The sequence below is a fragment of the Loxodonta africana genome, chromosome 3, assembly GCF_030014295.1.
Source record: "Loxodonta africana isolate mLoxAfr1 chromosome 3, mLoxAfr1.hap2, whole genome shotgun sequence".
Taxonomy (NCBI): Eukaryota; Metazoa; Chordata; class Mammalia; order Proboscidea; family Elephantidae; genus Loxodonta; species Loxodonta africana.
The window spans coordinates 177063466-177081340 of record NC_087344.1 but is presented as its reverse complement, the minus strand read 5'-3'; the positions used below and the strand labels follow the sequence as shown (position 1 = coordinate 177081340).

General features: G+C 42.3%; 1 protein-coding gene across 2 annotated transcripts; it reads left to right on the top strand.

The window, feature by feature from the left end:
• Positions 1 to 5176: 5176 nt before the first annotated feature.
• S1PR1 (sphingosine-1-phosphate receptor 1) lies at positions 5177 to 8569 on the top strand. 2 transcript variants are annotated; one of them, XM_064282482.1, is made up of 2 exons: positions 5177 to 5519; positions 7134 to 8569. In XM_064282482.1, exon 2 carries the CDS (start codon positions 7299 to 7301, stop codon positions 8424 to 8426), a length of 1128 nt encoding a protein of 375 aa, XP_064138552.1. In that variant the 5' UTR covers positions 5177 to 5519; positions 7134 to 7298; the 3' UTR covers positions 8427 to 8569. The 2 variants fall into 2 exon arrangements, with proteins under 2 accessions (XP_064138552.1, XP_023403192.2); XM_023547424.2 differs by lacking the exon at positions 5177 to 5519 and adding an exon at positions 5590 to 6738.
• Positions 8570 to 17875: the final 9306 nt, after the last annotated feature.

The following is a 17875-nucleotide window of genomic DNA, read 5'->3' as shown; positions in this document are numbered from 1 at the left end:
CCAAATCAGAGTCTTTAGACTCAAGAGCCCTGGTGGCACAGTTAAGGCACTCGACTGCTAACCGAAATGTTGGCAGTTTGAAACCACTGGCGGCTCCTTGGGAGAGACATGTGGCAGTCTGCTTCCTTAGAGATTTACAGCCTTGGAGGCCCTACGGGGTCACTATGAGTCGGAATTGGCAGTGTTTTTTTTTTATTAGATGCAGGAGCACCTGGCAGCACTGAGTGTGTGTGTGGGGCTGGGGAAGTAGGGTTGGTGGACCCCCATCTTAGCGATTCAGTGCAAGTCTAACTACTGAATGATGAGGTTTTCCCTCTTTCCCTATTTCTCACACATCTTCCTCCATTCACTTGAAAAATGGTAGAAACCAGAAAAGGGGTTTTTAGAATTCCTCTCTGGTGAAAGGGACCAGCCCAGGAGTCGAGAGCTCCAGATATTGACATTTGGGATCTTCCAACAAAACAGTCCAGCCTAATCACCTAGTACTCCTCCACTGACAAGAGCACCTAAAAACAAATTTTTTTTTTAGTGTTTGGTGCCTCTGTCTGAAATATGAAATGGACAGCCAAAGATCATCTGACAATTGGGAAGGTCTGACACAAACACCTGAGACCAAACAAACAGGAAAATGAGACAAGGAAGAAAAAAGGAGAAAATGTCACCACTGACAATAATAAAAAATAGAAAATAGCACCGTTCTAATATCCTCAGAGGTAAGTGAAAATACAGCAACACGGTTCTATAGAAAGGGAACATTCAGAACAGAAAAAGAGAACATTTGGAAATTAAAGGTAGGAGAGAGAGCAGAGATGGAAATATTAACTGAAGATTTAAAAGGGTTGAACAAAAAGATAAAGATTTAGGAAATCAAAAATAAAATATAAGAAAATGAAAGAATCGTCCCAGATGATCCGTAATCTGAATAGTGGGAGTTCTAAGTACAGAGAATAGAGAAAATAGAGAAGACCAAGCTGTCAAAGGAATAATTTCAGATAATTTCCCAGAACTGTAAAGGGCTTCTTATATGTTCAGGAGAAACTTGGAAAATCAAGGCATATCATTGCACAATTTTGGAACACTGACAAGAAAGTGAAGATTCTATAAACATCTACAAACAAAAACAAAAAAAAACCCCAGTGCCTAGAGAAGAAAAAAGTCATATGTGAAGTTTTGGAATTAGAATAGCCTTGAACTTTATGTTAGTAGCATTAGAAGTTAAAACATTAGGGAATAATGCCTTTAAAATTCCTAGGAAAAATTATTTATAACCTGTAAATCTATGTTGTTCTTGGTAGGTGCCGTCAGTTTGGTTCTGACTCATATCAACCCTATGAACAACAGAACGAAACACTGCCCAATCCTGTGCCATCCTCACAATCATTGTTTCGCTTGAGCTCATGGCTCTGGCCACTGTGTCAATTCATCTTATGGAGAGCCTTCCTCTTTTTTGATGACCCTCTTTATTTTACCAAGCATGATGTTCTTTTCCAGGAACTCATCCCTCCTGATAACATGTCTGAAGTATGTGAGACATAGTCTTGCCATCCTTGCTTCTAAGGAGCATTCTAACTGTACTTCTTCCAAGACAGATTTGTTCGGTCTTTTGGCAGTCCATGGTACGTTCAATATTCTTCTCCAACACCACAATGCAAAGGCGTCAATTCTTCTTTGGTCTTCCCTATTTGTTGTCCAGCTTTTGCGCGCATATGAGGTGATTGAAAACACCATGGCTTGGGTCAGGTGCACCTTAGTCTTCAAAGTGACATCTTGCCTTTTTAACACTTTAAAGAGGCCTTTTGCAGCAGATATGCCCAGTGCAACCTGTCTTTTGATTTCTTAATTGCTGCTTCCATAGGTGTTGATTGTGGATCCGAGTAAAATGAAATAAATATATACTTAGCCAAAATATTAGTCAAGTGTAAGTATAAAATTTTTAAAATATCTTACATGCAAGTATTTAGAAAGTTTATACCACAAGTGTGTTTCTTAAGGGTAAGTAAATATTCCTTCAGCTTGGGCAGAGAATCTATAGATAGTGTCTAAAATTGATAATCAGGAAAGAGAGGTGTTAACATGGGATTTAGAGATTTGAAAGTAACCACCAGAAGAAACACCAAAAAGTCTTAAAAGCGATTGGGAGAAACCTCTGAAGACATAATAATTTTCTACGATAATAGCGCCCCCCCCTTATCTGCAGGGAATACATTCTAAGACCCCCAGTGGATGCCTGAAACCACGGATAGTATCGAACCCTGCATATGCTATGTTTTTTCCTAAACATACATACCCATGATAAAGTTTAATTTATAAATTAGGCATAGTAAGAACTTAGCAACAATAATTAATAATAAAATAGAAGCACTTTATGGCTTTTCTTTGGCATATCCGAATTGCCAGCATCACTACTCCTGCATTTTGGGGCCATTATTAAGTAAGATAAGGGTTACTTGAACACAAGCACTTTGGAACATGGTTGTCTGTGGGTAACTGAAACTGTGGAAAGTGAAATCTTGGAAAAGGGGGACTACTGTATTTGATTTTTGTTTTTTTAACCATGGGCATGTGTTATTTTGGGGAAAAAATTTTGAAAATCAAAAAGACAAGTGAATGGAAAGATGCAAAGTGGGATAATGAAAGTAATGAGTGTAATAGAGTTAGAAATAGAAATGAGACCCTGCATAGCACAAAAGGTTAAGTACTCAACTACTACTACTGAAAGGTTGGCGATTTGAACCCACTCAGAGGTGCCTTGGAAGACACATCTGGTTATCTGCTTCTGAAAAGTCACAGCCTTGAAAACTCTACAAAGCAGTTCTACTCTGCACACATGGGGTCTCCAAGAGTCAGAGCTGACTCAATGGCAAGTAACAACAACAACAGAGATAGAGGTGGTGGGAGGGTACAACACTTACTCTGTACTGTAATGGACACTTTGTATGTATGAAACTCTTTAATGTTCACAATGACTGAGAGAGAGAAATATCATCACATCTTTTTAGAGACGAGGAAATTGAGGGTCAAGGAAGTGAAAGGAATTTGCTCAAAGTCATACAGCTAGGAACTAGCAGTGTTAAGCCTGAACTGAAGCTTGTCTGGTTCCGAAGCTGGATCATGTTGCGCTACACTATTTGGGATGTTGGCAAACAAGAGAAGTGAGAGACAAGGAACCAATTTTGTGGAGGAAGACAGTGAGTTTTAGTAGAGGAGACACATAAACATTCAGGTAAGCTGAAGATAATGCCATCAGAGGTCAAACATTGATAGAACAAGAGAGAAGGAATAATTGAGCTTGGGCATAGAAAGTTTGGGGGAAGTGGCATGATGATAAGAGGCAAGAGTTTGCCTTGGGAAAGAGGAAAGCCGCTTTTACTTCTGAAACTGGACAATTGAGCTGGGAGCCATGACATGGCAGTATTGAAGTTCTGGAACCCAGTTTTACCCGTAACTAGCTGGGAGAGCTGCAAGTCATTTTAGCTGTCTGAGTGACACTTCCCTCATCAACAAAGTGGCCAGTAATGTTTGTTTCAAAGGGCTAACTAAACCAGTTGTTACCATTGAGCGGATTCTGACTCATAGCAACCCTATAGGTCAGAGTAGAACTGCCCAATAGAATTTTCAAGGATCAGCAGTTGGATTTAAACTGCTGACCTTTTGGTTAGCAGCCAAACTCTTAACCACTGTGCCACCAGGGCTCTGCTTTGAGGTGCAGTAATGTTAAATTAGATAATCTCTCACAGTGCCTGATACAGTCTGAGAGTGCAGGTCACTTTAATACCTTAGCCTTTAAACAATGAATAAATTAGTGTGTGTGTGTGGTGGCGGGGCGGGGGGGGGGTTTCCAGGTGCCCACTTTATGTTGTTTTGTGTAGGCACAACAAGCTTCTCCCTTTAAATGAACAAAGTCCTCAAACCCCTAGGACCACTCATCATATTCTGGAGTCTAGAAGACCATAACCTTAGTTTCTGTGTAGTACATATGCATAATACTGTCGTTGAATTTGTGGCTATATATATGCTGAGTGTGAAATCCTTGATGAGGGCTTTAAGGCAGCTGTGATTAACCGTCACTTAATTTTTTTTGCAAACTCATAAGATCTAAGAAGCCAGGGGTCTGTTGTTTATTCATTCAGCATCCTTCTGAGTCATTCAGGTACAGGGTGTGTCATCCTTGAAACTGCACAGGGAGGAGGTTTTGCATTCACATCTGTCGGGAAGGGCGAGCAGGGACTGGGTGGAAACAGCCTGTAGCAGTACGGCAGGGGCAGAAGTGTCTTGCCATTACCACTCAGGTGAATTTGACCAAGGGCGCCTCTCAGCCTCAAGTTCTGAAGTAGCATATCAGCGAAAGGAAGGGGTGGGGGAGCATCAAGTTTGGGTGGTCTCTGAAGTCACCTCCCGGGTAGCAAGGGGGAGAAGGGCGCGGACATCCAATTGGGCAGCTTCAGGAGCCGGTTGGGCCGGGCAGCTCTACCCCTTTGGAAATTCCTCAGCTGCCCAAGTCACCGGCTCTTTAAATCTCCCAGAAACCGGCAGCAACCCCCCTTCTCAAGGGCCTCACCAGTGACCAGAATCCCGGACACAGGGTCTGACTTTGTGTCAGACTGAATTGAGTGAGGGGAGCCCCCGCCCCAATACCCCAGTACCCATTTGACTGTGTGCCCCGCGAAAGCCACTTTCTGCACATCCGACCGCAAGTTTCCGGGCAGCGCGGGGACTGGAGGTTGGGGGTGGAGGAAACTTTCTGCCCCTTCTCCCTCCGGGGTTACTGGCCTCCTTCATCTCTCTAGCAGCCCCTTCCCAGCCTCTCTGGGCTTATTGGGCGAGTGCTCGGGTTTCTCCTCCTCGCGCAGAGGCGCCCCCGGGGGCGCCGGGTTTTCATCTTTGGTCTCGTATCCCCTGAGGGCCGAGGGGATGGGGGACAAGGGAGGTACGCTGGGAGACACCGGATCGTCCTCGGCACTCTAAGACTTCCCGGGAGAAAAGTTTCCAAAGGCTCTTCACCTCCTCCCTTTTCCAAAGCTGGAGAGAAGCCTCTCCACCGCCCGGGAGCGCCCGATGGCGGGACAAGGGCGGTGATTTATACATTAGAATCCAGGGGGCACCAGGCTCCGCCCCTTTTGGGTTTTTTTCTTTTTTTTATCTCGGTTGCCGGAGGGGGAGGAGGAGTTCTTTTTTTTTTTGTTACTTCTGCCCCAGATCTTTCCTGGACAGTGTCTCAGCAGCCGAGCTCCGGAGGGCCCCAGCTACTGGCGGAGGGCGTGGGGGGCTGAGGCTTTAACCCCTCCCGGTGCCTTCGGAAAGAAGCCACCCAGTCTGGGCGCGGCGCTCGGCCGCCTGGCCTCGCTGGCCAGCACGGGCCGCAGGAGTGGGGCTGGCCATTGGAGTGCGAGGCTGCGGAGGGAGGGGACCCCGGCTCCAGTAAGTTGGCCAGAGCTCGACGCAGTCGGCGGCAGCAAGATGCCGAGCGCGCAGGGCAGACCCGGAGCTCTCCGAACGCAACTCCGTCCTGCCTGAGCCAGGTAGGGGGCTGCGAGCCGTGCGCCCGGGGCGCGGGCCGGCTGGGCGCGGGGAGCGCTTCGGAATCAGAAGGGCATTTTAAGATGGAACGAAGCCAAACAAAAACTTTGAAACCCTACGTCTTTGGGAGCTGAAAACGTGTATCCCTGGCTACTAAGGAGCCCCACCCGATCAGATTGTTCTTGGGACTTTTGGGGATTTATGGAGTTTGAAGAAGGGTTAAGTTCCAGTGGTAGAGCCGACTGGGACTGAGAGGTGGAAGCTACGGTTGGTCGGAGAAGAGGGAGTTAGTTTTGGAAATCCTATAGACAAAGAATATTGGCGGGGGGTTGCGGGGGATGGCTTTAAACTTGCACTGCCCGCGAGCAGGGTGCTGAATTCGATGGGGGAAATGCAGAGCTTCTTGGCGCGAGAAGTCTTTGCTGTCCCAGGAATTGCTGCGGTTGTTCTCGCCTCTGTTAACGGCCCTTTTATCACCATTGCCGCGTGACCTTGAAACATTTAAGCAGCTTAATAGTAGAGTTCTGTTAAAAAAAAGTGCTGTGTTTCGTTACCTCCACACTTTCTAGTTCTGTGAGAAGAGGCGACGTGTTGAGGGAGAACAGTCCCTACAGCTACCCATGCTTGCTTAGCCGTGCACCGGACGTACGTTTTTGTGAGTTTCTGGGGAGTAGTTATGCCCTCAAATCAGGAATGTGGAGGCCGGTATTTTTGTCGTTAGTAGTATAACTTCTCTCTTTTGTGTGTGTCTGTGTTAGTGTGTGTGTGTTATTTTGACCGTGCCCACGATAACTAAAAGTACCCCTTATGCAATCACTTAATATTTGGAACTTCTGGGATGGATTGCAGTCTCTTTCTTATGAATGGTTTCCACTGAGTTCCTTTAAAGTCACTTGCACTAGCTTGCGAAAAAAAGAGAGAATAGGCAGTTGCTTCTCGGAGGCACTGAGCTTTCCTGTTTACCCAAGGCCAGGCAGGGCTTGGCTGCCCACACCTCACTGCGTCCTCGGACCCAGGGCGGTGAGCAGACCCTGCACACCTGCTCCTAGAGAGTTATTAATAGAGCCCAAAGAATGACTTACGCCGTCAAATGATTTTCGTGCATGGCAATTAGGAGGTGGTGCTCCTCTCTTTTAGCTGAAGGAAGGGAAGGCAGAGGTGTGCGTCTCCGCCGTCAGATTGGCGGTTAGGTCTCTTCCGAGGAAAGACCATGAGCTGGCGGTGAGTGCATAGCTAAGCCAGGGGATTTTTCAGAAAATCTTAGGGCTGGAAATTAGGGAGCGACGGGGCGGAGTGGAGTTAGAATGGGGCGTGCTTCTCCAGATTTCCCTTTTCCTTTTGAGTGGATGCGACCGACCAAAGGGAGAATCTGCGTCTTGTCCAGTTGACGTTTACAGCTGGGGTTAATTTTTGGTTTTTCTCTCTCTCTCTCCCTTTTCCATTTTTTTGCAAGAAGCGAAAATTTGATTTTTTTTTTAATTCCATTCCCTGCACTCTCCCTGAGTTTCTTTAAAACAAATCAACTAACTATTGGCGCGACGTTTTCGCTAGAGTGAATTATGCCAGTGTGATGTGGCTTTTTTTCCTGACTTTCTCCTCTTTGTGATTTGTTTAAGGCTGCGGTTTCCGAGGCCCCCACAAGCCAAGGAAAAGCAACACAAAAAGCCTGGATCTCTCCCACTGAATCCCCGGGGCAGCCAGTGACGGCTCTCTCCACCTGCCCTCTAGCGGCGGCTGGGAGACTTGCCACCCCAGGGTTCCTGTGGACACAGCGCGGCACCATGGGGTCCGCCAGCATCCAGCACCGCTCCGACTATGTCAACCATGACATCATCATCCTGCATTACAACTACACCGGAAAGCTGAATATCAGCGCCGACAAGGACAATGGCATTAAACTGACCTCGGTGGTGTTCATCCTCATCTGTTGCTTTATCATCTTGGAGAATATCTTCGTCTTGCTGACAATTTGGAAAACCAAGAAGTTCCACCGACCCATGTACTATTTTATTGGTAACCTGGCTCTCTCAGACCTGTTGGCAGGAGTGGCTTATGTAGCCAATCTGCTCTTGTCTGGGGCCACCACCTACAAGCTCATCCCCGTCCAGTGGTTTTTGCGGGAAGGGAGCATGTTCGTGGCCCTGTCTGCCTCTGTGTTCAGCTTGCTAGCCATTGCCATTGAGCGCTACATCACCATGCTGAAGATGAAACTCCACAATGGCAGCAACAGCTTTCGCTCCTTCCTGCTCATCAGTGCCTGTTGGGTCATCTCTGTCATCCTGGGCAGCCTGCCCATCATGGGCTGGAATTGCATCGGCATGCTGCCCAGCTGCTCCACGGTGCTGCCGCTCTACCACAAGCACTATATCCTCTTCTGCACCACGGTCTTCACTCTGCTCCTGCTCTCCATCGTCATCCTATACTGCAGGATCTACTCCTTAGTTAGGACTCGTAGCCGCCGTCTGACCTTTCGCAAGAATATTTCCAAGGCCACCCGCAGCTCTGAGAAGTCACTGGCGCTGCTCAAGACGGTGATTATCGTCCTGAGCGTCTTCATTGCCTGTTGGGCGCCCCTCTTCATCCTGCTCCTGCTAGACGTGGGCTGCAAGGTGAAGACCTGCGACATCCTCTTCCGAGCTGAGTACTTCCTGGTGTTGGCTGTGCTCAATTCTGGCACCAATCCCATCATTTACACTCTGACCAACAAGGAGATGCGCCGGGCCTTCATCAAGATCATGTCCTGCTGCAAGTGTCCCAGTGGAGACTCTACTGGCAAATTCAAGCGACCCATCATTGCTGGAGTGGAATTCAGCCGCAGCAAGTCCGACAACTCCTCCCACCCCCAGAAGGACGATGGAGACAACCCAGAGACCATTATGTCCTCTGGAAATGTCAACTCTTCTTCCTAAAACTGAAAGCTGCCAACCCATGGGGAGTGCTCTTACGTAGTCACGCTCCAGTGTTTTGTGGAATTCTCTGGGCCTCGACTGCTGCCAGGGAGGAGCTGCTGTGAGCCAGAACCAGGGAGGGAGAGAATAAGAGAAGCCTGGTGGCGCCAGGTGTTGGTGGGTGGAGTTAGTTCCTGGGAACAATGCACTGGGAAGGGTGGAGATCGGGTCCTGGCCTCGAATATAGTTCCTCCCCCCTGGAGCTTTGATTTTGCACTGAGCCAAAGGTCTAGCATTGTCAGGCTCCTGAAGGGTTCACCTGGCCCCTCCTCAAAGACTAATGTCCCCATGTGAACAATCTCTTTGTCTGGAATGTTGAGGAGAAGATGTTTTCTTTCACTTTAGTTTAAACCCAAATAAGTGTGTGCACATCTCCTTCTCTAGGAAAGTTCTGTATATCCCACTCTCCATTCCCTTTCACACCCCTCCTCAAAATTCTTTCATTTTATGTGCTAAATGTCTGGCCTTCATCAGAGCCAGGGTGCTGGCATGGTCCCTTTCTTGGTCATCTGTAGCAGCCTGAGTAGGCAACTGTGAGGAGATGGAAATGGTTTGGAGAAAATAATTTCATTTGCTGAGGCCAAAGTTTCCAGGTAACCTAGGTCAGTGTTTTGAATTTGGTTGAAGTCACTTTGATTTTTTTTTTTTTTTTTTACATCTTTACAATGAAATAAAAGTGTTACAGTAGCATATCCATTGTGGCTGAATCTGTGTAGGGAAGTCCACTTTATCTAAATGATATCAGCCTTAGTGTCATAAAAGAAGCCAGCAAACAAAAGAAGGTGAAAACTGACTGGGGATTGACTTTTGTAAACCAAGAGAAATTCCTTAATTCTCGAATTTGTCTAACAAATGCAACTTCTGTCTTTGGCACTTTTCTTGATGTTTATTTCAGAGTGTTGTGTGATTCATTCCAACCAACAGGCTGGTTGTATTTTGTTGTGTTAAAAATACTTTTTATGATTTTGAATGTATTTGTTTCAGTTAAGGTCGTTTTATTGGATTTTTCTAACCTGTGTTAACACCACTGAATGTGTATCTCTTACGAAAATACCACCCTCTTGTGCCCTTAAAGCATTACTTTAACTGATAGGGAACATCAGATGATTTTCAGTACAGTGTAAACTAGACAGTTAATTGAAGAGGTGTATGAATGTTACAAAGAATAAAAATATATTGCTGTCTCTATAGTATGGTTTTCAGTGCAATTAAACAGAGAAATGTCTTTTTTTTTTTAAATAGTATTTAATAGGTTTCTGACTATTGTGGATCATTTTGCACATAGCTTTATCAACTTTTAAACATTAATAAACTGATTTTTTGAAAGATCCTTTTGTGAAGAGCATTTTTAAAAATAATTATGGAGACACTGACTATGTGGCTTTTGGAATCAAAAGCTAAGGGAAAAATTCTGTTATTCTTTAAAGGATTTACCTTGATGGCCTAGGGGGTGGAAAAAAAAATGTGGTTTGTTTAGAAACCACCCTGGCTGCTTCAGGAAGAGAAACTTCAATAAGTTCACGTTGAAGAGTAGTAAAGAATGAGATAAAAACCACCACCCTTTTAAATACCACACTAGCAAGTAAAAGTAATTGTTTGAGTTTTAAATTGATTGTGCTCGAGCCAAACTATATTAAGTACAGTAATTCTGTTCTAAAACATGAATTTTTAAAGAAATGCTATACAACAATGTGGTTGTAAATCTAACTTAGATTATGAGACTCAAAGATCTGTTCAAACTCACCAACAAAAGCTTGCGTGCTTGGCCTTTTACCAAAAGCTAAGGAAGCGGGGATTTGGACATGGGAGATAATATTAAATCATTTTTTGGTCTTTTTCAGGACAGTGTTGGGTTCTCCTACTCTACACTTTGAACAAATATTGGTGTGTACAATATCAATGAGGTAGCAGGTTGTGGAATGCAGGCTGAGTAGCATAACACCTTTTATCTGAAAGCTTTTGATTCTTAGTGTCTGAAAGCTTTAATATCCTTAGTCCTTAATTTCTCCAATTGTAAAATGAGAGCAAGGGCACTTTGCAAGCATCATAAAATTGTTCTAAGACTTATTTCAATCTAATTTTAGTATGATTGTTGTCTTCACTGGGTATTAAATTGGTTCATATGTTTAGCTCTCCAGTCCTATTGTTGTTACTTTCAGAATTGTGCTTTCAAATGTCGTTGACTCTGTACAGGACACAGTTGGAACATGAAGATAAACCTCACCTAATGGAATAGATGTCATTTCTGGGTAAGGTTAACTGTGGGAAACAGGAGTGTGTTCACTAAGGAAACCTTAGGTCACAACCTCCAGTTTCCTGAAGGAAATGCCAAAAATGCTCCGAAGACAAAAGACTGGAAACAAACTGGAATGTCTCTATCCATCTGTCTGGTGAGGCGGAAGGAATGATTTCATTGTTACACTCACTTCCTAGAGCTTTCGTTACAGAGTCAAGCATGCTGGAAAACTGTGTCCATTTTGTGTGTCTCTGGAAGTCAAAGTGTCCATAAACGCAGGGGTAACTCATGTGAGATGAGAAAGATGAGAAAGGACACTGGCCCTGGAGGGGAATGAGAAGCTCATTGGTGACAGGGAGGCGACCTCATTTGCCCATCTGTGATTAGATGTACTTTCTTCCAGAAAACTCCAGACAGTGCATTTCATTCCAAAAAAGTTTGGACTGTCATAGGTTGTGGTTTTCCTTGGCAGATGTGTGGCAGAGCCTAAGTTCTTGCTAAGAAGCAAAGGCTGGGATGAAGAAATCCTTGGTTGTGTCCCAACATGAATACCTATCTGGTTTTAATTTAGCGTATTCTGAGAAGTGACAATGAATGAAATCTCAGTAACTATGTATTTATATTAAAATATAGACATCTAAAGTTTTGCATAAAAACATTTGTGGTGTTTTTCAGGAGGAATAAAACAGATAACCATGGCAAAATGGGACATATCCTTGTAAAAAGTACGAAATGACTCTTAAATAATATTCAAGAGTGTTATAAAATTACATCAAATAATACTTTTTTACAACAAAATGAAAAGTGATTGCATTTTTACAGAACATTAAAATAAAAATCTTACATAAGACAAATTCTTGCTTTCTACTCTCATAGTAGAGAAATTTAGTTTTCTAGTAAAAGTTGGTCTTGAGGTATTATTAGAGATTCAAAATTTATAGTAATGGAAAATTTGCATTCATGCTAATTAGACACTTGATCCTATTTTAGCAATTCTAACACTTCAGTTGTGGTTTGTGACATTAATGTTTTTCCCCATTGGGAACAGTCTTATTATAAAGATTTTAATCTTATTTATTTTCAAATTGGATTAATTCTTTTTTTTTCTTTTATGTTCTTGAAATTCTACATTTTTCCTACACCGTAACAGAAAATGAGAAAGCCTAGTAGATGTTATTGATCCAGAAGTCACTTAATAGGGTAATAATAAGGATGGCCAGTGCAATTCTCTTGTAGTAATTCCAAACTAGACTGCACTTTTTGGATAGTTTTTATTTCATGCCTCCATTCAGGACATTGCTGAGATCTGTCACTTTTTTTGGACTGCTGCAAATACAGCTGTGTTTGGGAGCTACTACTTTGAAATAGAACCTTTGGAAAGGTGGCTGGCTTTACTGGGGTAATCCTACAAAATGAAGACTTGAAGTTAAAGTTATTCTAACTCCTGGCAGCCCCACTTAACCTGTGAGATGTAGGGGATAGTATGGGAGTGAGCCATTAAAAAATATTCTAACTGCAAACACTGTTAAGGATTTGACCACAAGAATAGTCACAAACTCAAAATTAATCTCTAACAAGGAACTGTCATCCATCCACAGTATTACTTGTAATAACGGGATCCTGTAATCTCTGCATAATGCTCAGTTATTCTTTTTCAAATACTGCTTGCTCCATGCACCTCACCTGGGATGGTGTTTTTTTTTTGTTTGTTTGTTTCCTGAGAACACCTAACTAATTAGATCAGACTACATTTGATCTAGCTTGTTTTCTAACAAATTAGATTAAACTAGATTTGTCTGTTTTCTAAATATTTTATAAACATTTGGGGCAGGAATCAGAAATAACCAAAAGAAACACTTGTAGGACGTAGTAGAGTATGCTCTCTCTGTGGACACATGATTTTTTTTTATGCAAAATCATAACAGATGCATCATTTCCTTCAACCTTGTTTCTAGCTTTTTTGATGCGTGGTTTACATGGTCCAAAGAAAGGGACCCAAGATTTTTTTTTATATACACCATTGCCTTCACTGCCAAACTAATTGGAACTAAAGTCGTCTTTCAGAATACCCAAGCAAGCAAGGTTTAATTGAATAACTAAAAGCCTTTAAATTGTCTACAGTGAGATAGGATTTTTACTCAATAGTCAAAAGAACTGGGAGAGATAAGATAAAGATAACAGGGAGGGAGGATTAGACCTGCATTTAACCAAAATCAAACCCGTTGCTGTGGAATCTATTCCGACTCATAGAGACTCTATAGGACGGGGTAGAACTAACCCCCATAGGGTTCTCAAGGCTGTAAATCTTTACTGAAGCAGACTGTCACATCTTTTTCCCAAGAGTTGCTGGTGGATTCAAACCACTGACCATTCGTTAGCAGTGGAGCACTTAACCACTGCACCACCAGGGTTCTTTAGACTTGCATTTAGTTCAGTTTTGACAATACTTTACAAGAGCAGGAAAGAAGAAAAAATTGGGGTTACGTTGAAGATATTTTCCCCAATATCTCTTGCTTCCTATGCTTTCTTCTCAGATTGAGACTCAAGTGATCCTGTTTTTCTCATGCTCTATTTCATCCCATTGAGGACTGAAGGACTAAAAATTAGATTTAGCTCTTGGCATAGCCATTAGCAAAAGCCAAGTGTGAGTTGCAGATGCGATTGAACAGATATTGCTGCATTGAGTTTTATGGAACCAACTTCTTGTACCCAATCAGCTTATCTGTTAATAATGGATAAACACATTACGTTAAATTCATACAATGAAATTCAACTACTCAGCAATATAAAGGAACTACTACTGATTCATGCAACAACTTGCACGAATCTCAAAACCGTTATGTTGAGCAAAAGAAGCCCACTGTATGATTAAATTTATATGCCATTCAAGAACAAACAAAACTAGTTTATGGGGATAGAGATCAGAACAGTGGTTGTCTGGGGGATGGGGAGGGTGGGGAATAAACTGGAAAGGAACGTGAGGGAACTTTCTAGGTTGTCGGCAAAGCTCTATGTCTTAATTAGGATGTTAGTTACTCAGGCATATACATTTGTTAAAATATTCAACTGTATTCTTAAGATCCGTGAAATTAAAAAGAAAAACGAATATGGTAGACTTCCACTTCTGAGAATGAGGGGACTCATACTCTCTGTGACGTAGGACAAAGTTCCAAGGAGTTGGGTAGAATGTGGCAAAAGTCCCAAGAAAGCATATGCTCATTTAGTATTCTCCCATGCCCTAGAACCAAAACATTAAAATGCTAAATAACTGTGATCTGATGACACTCTCTTTGCTTCTATAGGATGAGAGTTTGGCTTAGTATTTGTAATCCCTGAAGAATTTCTGTGACTTGGAAGAGTCTAAGAATGTAATGAAGCTGTCACGATAAAAATTTATTGACAGTCAGATTTCAAAGTCAGGAATATATGGTGAGCTGTAAATAGCCTTATGAAGAATTTAGCTTTATGAACTGGCAAGGACACTGAAAGATAGTAGTACTGGAAGCACACCAACTGCAGTGTGCCAAACCATTTCTTACCATGGCCACCTGTCAAACCTGCAAAAGGGATTCAGTCAGATAACGACGCTTGCCCTAGGCGTAAGCATTGCATTGCAACAGGAGTAATGGGTGGAGACACAAAAGAAATGGAAGACAGGCTTGAGCTCTTGGAGTCTCCGTAAGCTTGTTGTAACCTAGATGTGTTGTTTGCCTGCACTCAGCCCTAAGGGTTCTTTCCTGCAGCCAGCTCTGGGAGCACTGGGGCAGAGGTGAAGAAGTGCCTCAGGTACTGCAGTGATTCTGGAACAAGCAGTTTAGATACAAAGGCGGGACAGGAACAGAAGAAAGAAGGGCAGTGCTAGCAGGGCTGCATGGGAGGTAGTTGTTTATCTGCTTCCCTAGAGCTCTAATCCTGTTATTGCTCTTCTTTCTGCTGACTTATTGATAACAGGGTAGAAAGAACAACCATGGAAGAAGCATTGGTGTGGCTTGTCCTTCCTACTTCCACCTCTCTTGAGTGATCTACCCATTCATTCACCCATCCATTCAACAAGAATGCTTGATCCATGCTTTATGCTATGAACACAGGAGTGGAAGATAAACAAGGTCCCCGTCCTCACAGAGCTTACAGGATTTGTTTCTGCTGCCCTGGTGCTTCAATGGCTCTTTCCATTTGAGGTCCCAGGAGCCTGATATGACAAAAAAAGTTATTTTTATTTATGAATTTGCTCATTGTTGTACACTTTAATGTACGGAGTTCTTAGTGCAAAACACATTTATTTAATGATGTGATTCATGTGGGCAGCATTTAATCTTTAGCTTTTGTTTAACTAATATCTCTAAAAAAAAATAACTTAAAATTCTACGGTGGAGAACTACCATTTAGATTTCAATGGAGTAAAGGTCTTTAGGTGATTGGATATGATTGTAAATATCTGTATTCTATTATTCAGGTTGTTCTAGACTCCATGTGATAAAGAAGCAAGCAGGGGAAATCATAGCATTTAACATTGTTGGTAGTTTCTATTTCACCTCAGTTCGTGCTTTTCTTTCTAGAGAACTACTATGAATTGTGCTGGGTTGAGCCACTTGATCTAAAATGTGCAAAGTCTACATTTGAGTAACTCTTAGATGGTGCCTTTACTCCAATGGGATGGAAAGAAAAGAAGACAAATAGGTACAACTCAAGTGGAGACATGATATATGTCCTTAATTACCAGTGTCATGTAAGAGCAAATTCAGGTTTGCTATATATTTTTTTTTTTTAATACAGTGGAAGAAGAAAATTTAATGGTGAGCTATCTCAAGTCCTCGAGACTAGTGAGAGAAGCCTAGGTAGGTCTTTTTTATGTGGCATGTTCAGTTACTACTTGATGCCAGGGAGCTTGGGTTAACTTCCTGAGGAGCCCAAGAATGTTTTGCCCCCATTGTATACACCAGCTCTCCTGAACCCATGCTAGCCCTCTCACATCCGTTGCCATTTTAATGAGGAAGAACCTCAAAAGTGACAATAGCTCACACACCCTCTCATCATTACCCAGGCTACCCCTCAAAGCATAGGGTCTACTGGTGGGAGGATTAGTAGCTGCATTTTTTTCGTACAAAGGAAAACATACTTATTACTAATTTCAGTGTTTCATTTGTGCCTGTCTAGACACTCGAAGGAAAAACAAATTTAGGTCAACAGTAAAGCTATGTTTTAAAATAGAAGACTTGTGCTAAATCTTGGGTAAAGACATTAACTATCACACACATGGAGAGTCTTCACTCGCCCAGCCTCTGCAGATCTTCTGCGCCACCAGAAATAGTGGTTAGCTCTCACATGCTGTTCTGCTTTAGTGAGCTTCATGTGGCCACCTGCAGAAATAGCTCTTGGTTTCTCTTCCTCGTCTAGATGCCAGTCAGAGAGGTGTTTAGAAAAACACAGATTTTCATATTCCCATTCACACGTGCAAAGTGAATTAGGGCATCAAAGAATTACCTAGATTGTTATGTGTATAAAACCCTTTGCCTCGATTATCTGAATATTTCATGTCAACATCTTTCCTAGCTGGACTGTTGAGCTATAATAGGCACCATAATAGGAGATGCAAAACTATAAGGGATTTGGAAGACACACCCACAAGGACTTTCTAATTTAAAAGGGCAAAAGACCCCATGTTAATACATCTTGAAAAGCAAGTTTACATACATCATTTCATTTTATGTGTTCAATTTATTAACTATTTTTTTCAAAACTGTGTTCTTTTGGCATTTTATGCTGTTTCTTTTCATAATTAGTGATTTTTAATTAGCTAAAATTGAAACGAGGTTAAGTAATTTAAACATCTGATGATTTGTGTCAAATGGATTTCCGCTCTCTATTCATTTTCTAGAGAACTCAGTAGAAGCCAATTTAGTTACTGAATTTGTTACCAAGGAAAAGGCAAAGGGACTATCTAGATTGAACTATCCTATTTTATCCTTAAAGGAAGAAGCCTTGATGGTATAAAGGTTCAGCGCTTGGCTGCTAACAGAAAGGTTGGTGGTTTGAGCCCACTAGTGGATTCAAGGGAGAAAAGACCTCGTGATCTACTCTCAAAAAGATTTACCAAAAAAAAAAAAAAACCAAACCCAGTGCTGTCAATTCTGACTCATAGTCCATAGAGTTTCCTAAGAGCACCTGCTGGATTTGAACTGCTGACCCTGTGGTTAGCAGCCGTAGCATTTAACCACTACGCCACCGGGGTTTCCCATAAAGACTTACAGCCTAGGAAACCCTATGGGGCAGTTCTACTTTGTCTTATAGGGTCAGTATCAGTGAGAATCAACTCAACAGCCCACAACGCACACAGGCTGAGAGGGGTCCTGTAGGGGCAGGAGCTGTGTTGAGCCTTAAGCGGCTTGTAGATGAGGAGGCTTTGAGTTCTAAGGTTGCTTTTAGTATCATCTGAGTTTTCCATTTGATCTATAAAAAGGCCAGTGTTGAGCAGTCTCAGAAAGTCAAAATTAAGTGCTAATCAAGGCACTTAGGTATATATCTGGAGTTTTTGTGTTAAAATCTGAATGTTCATAGCAGCTAACTACTGGAGGCTTGGTAGTGTGGGAAGCTGTCTGCCTAAATACACAACAAATTTCTCACTAGAGGGGAAAAAAAAAAAAAACTCCTCAATCTTTTGTTTGCCTCTGCAAAAAAAGAATGCATAAACTAACTAGTTCCTCCTAAAGTGAATACTCAGAATAAATGCATTAATTAATGCAGTGCTCATCATTGATTGAAAAACTGCCCTATTTTTACTTAAGGAATGGACAAGTATTTTTCTTTGTGTTTTTAAAATATGCTTTCTTGATCTTTGAATAGGTGGCTTTTTGAGAAGCATTATGTGATTTTTCTAATTCTCTAAAAGCCAGATTCTGTTATAAGAAACAATTCTTTATACATTTTTTTTTTTTTCTGATGAATAGAATTAAACTCATGGAGAATTTGGGGGAAGTAAACATTGAAGAGGAAAACACAGACAGATGAGTTTCATTGAAAAATTGCACACTGATCAAATTGTATGATTCCTTCTCTGGTTAGGGCAGTTTTCAGGATACTCCAGCTGTCTCTTGTCATGTCAGGGTTGAGCCTGGCCCTGCTGGTAATGTCATTTGTTGTTTACAGAATTTTGACTCTTACGGAATTATGTATCTGT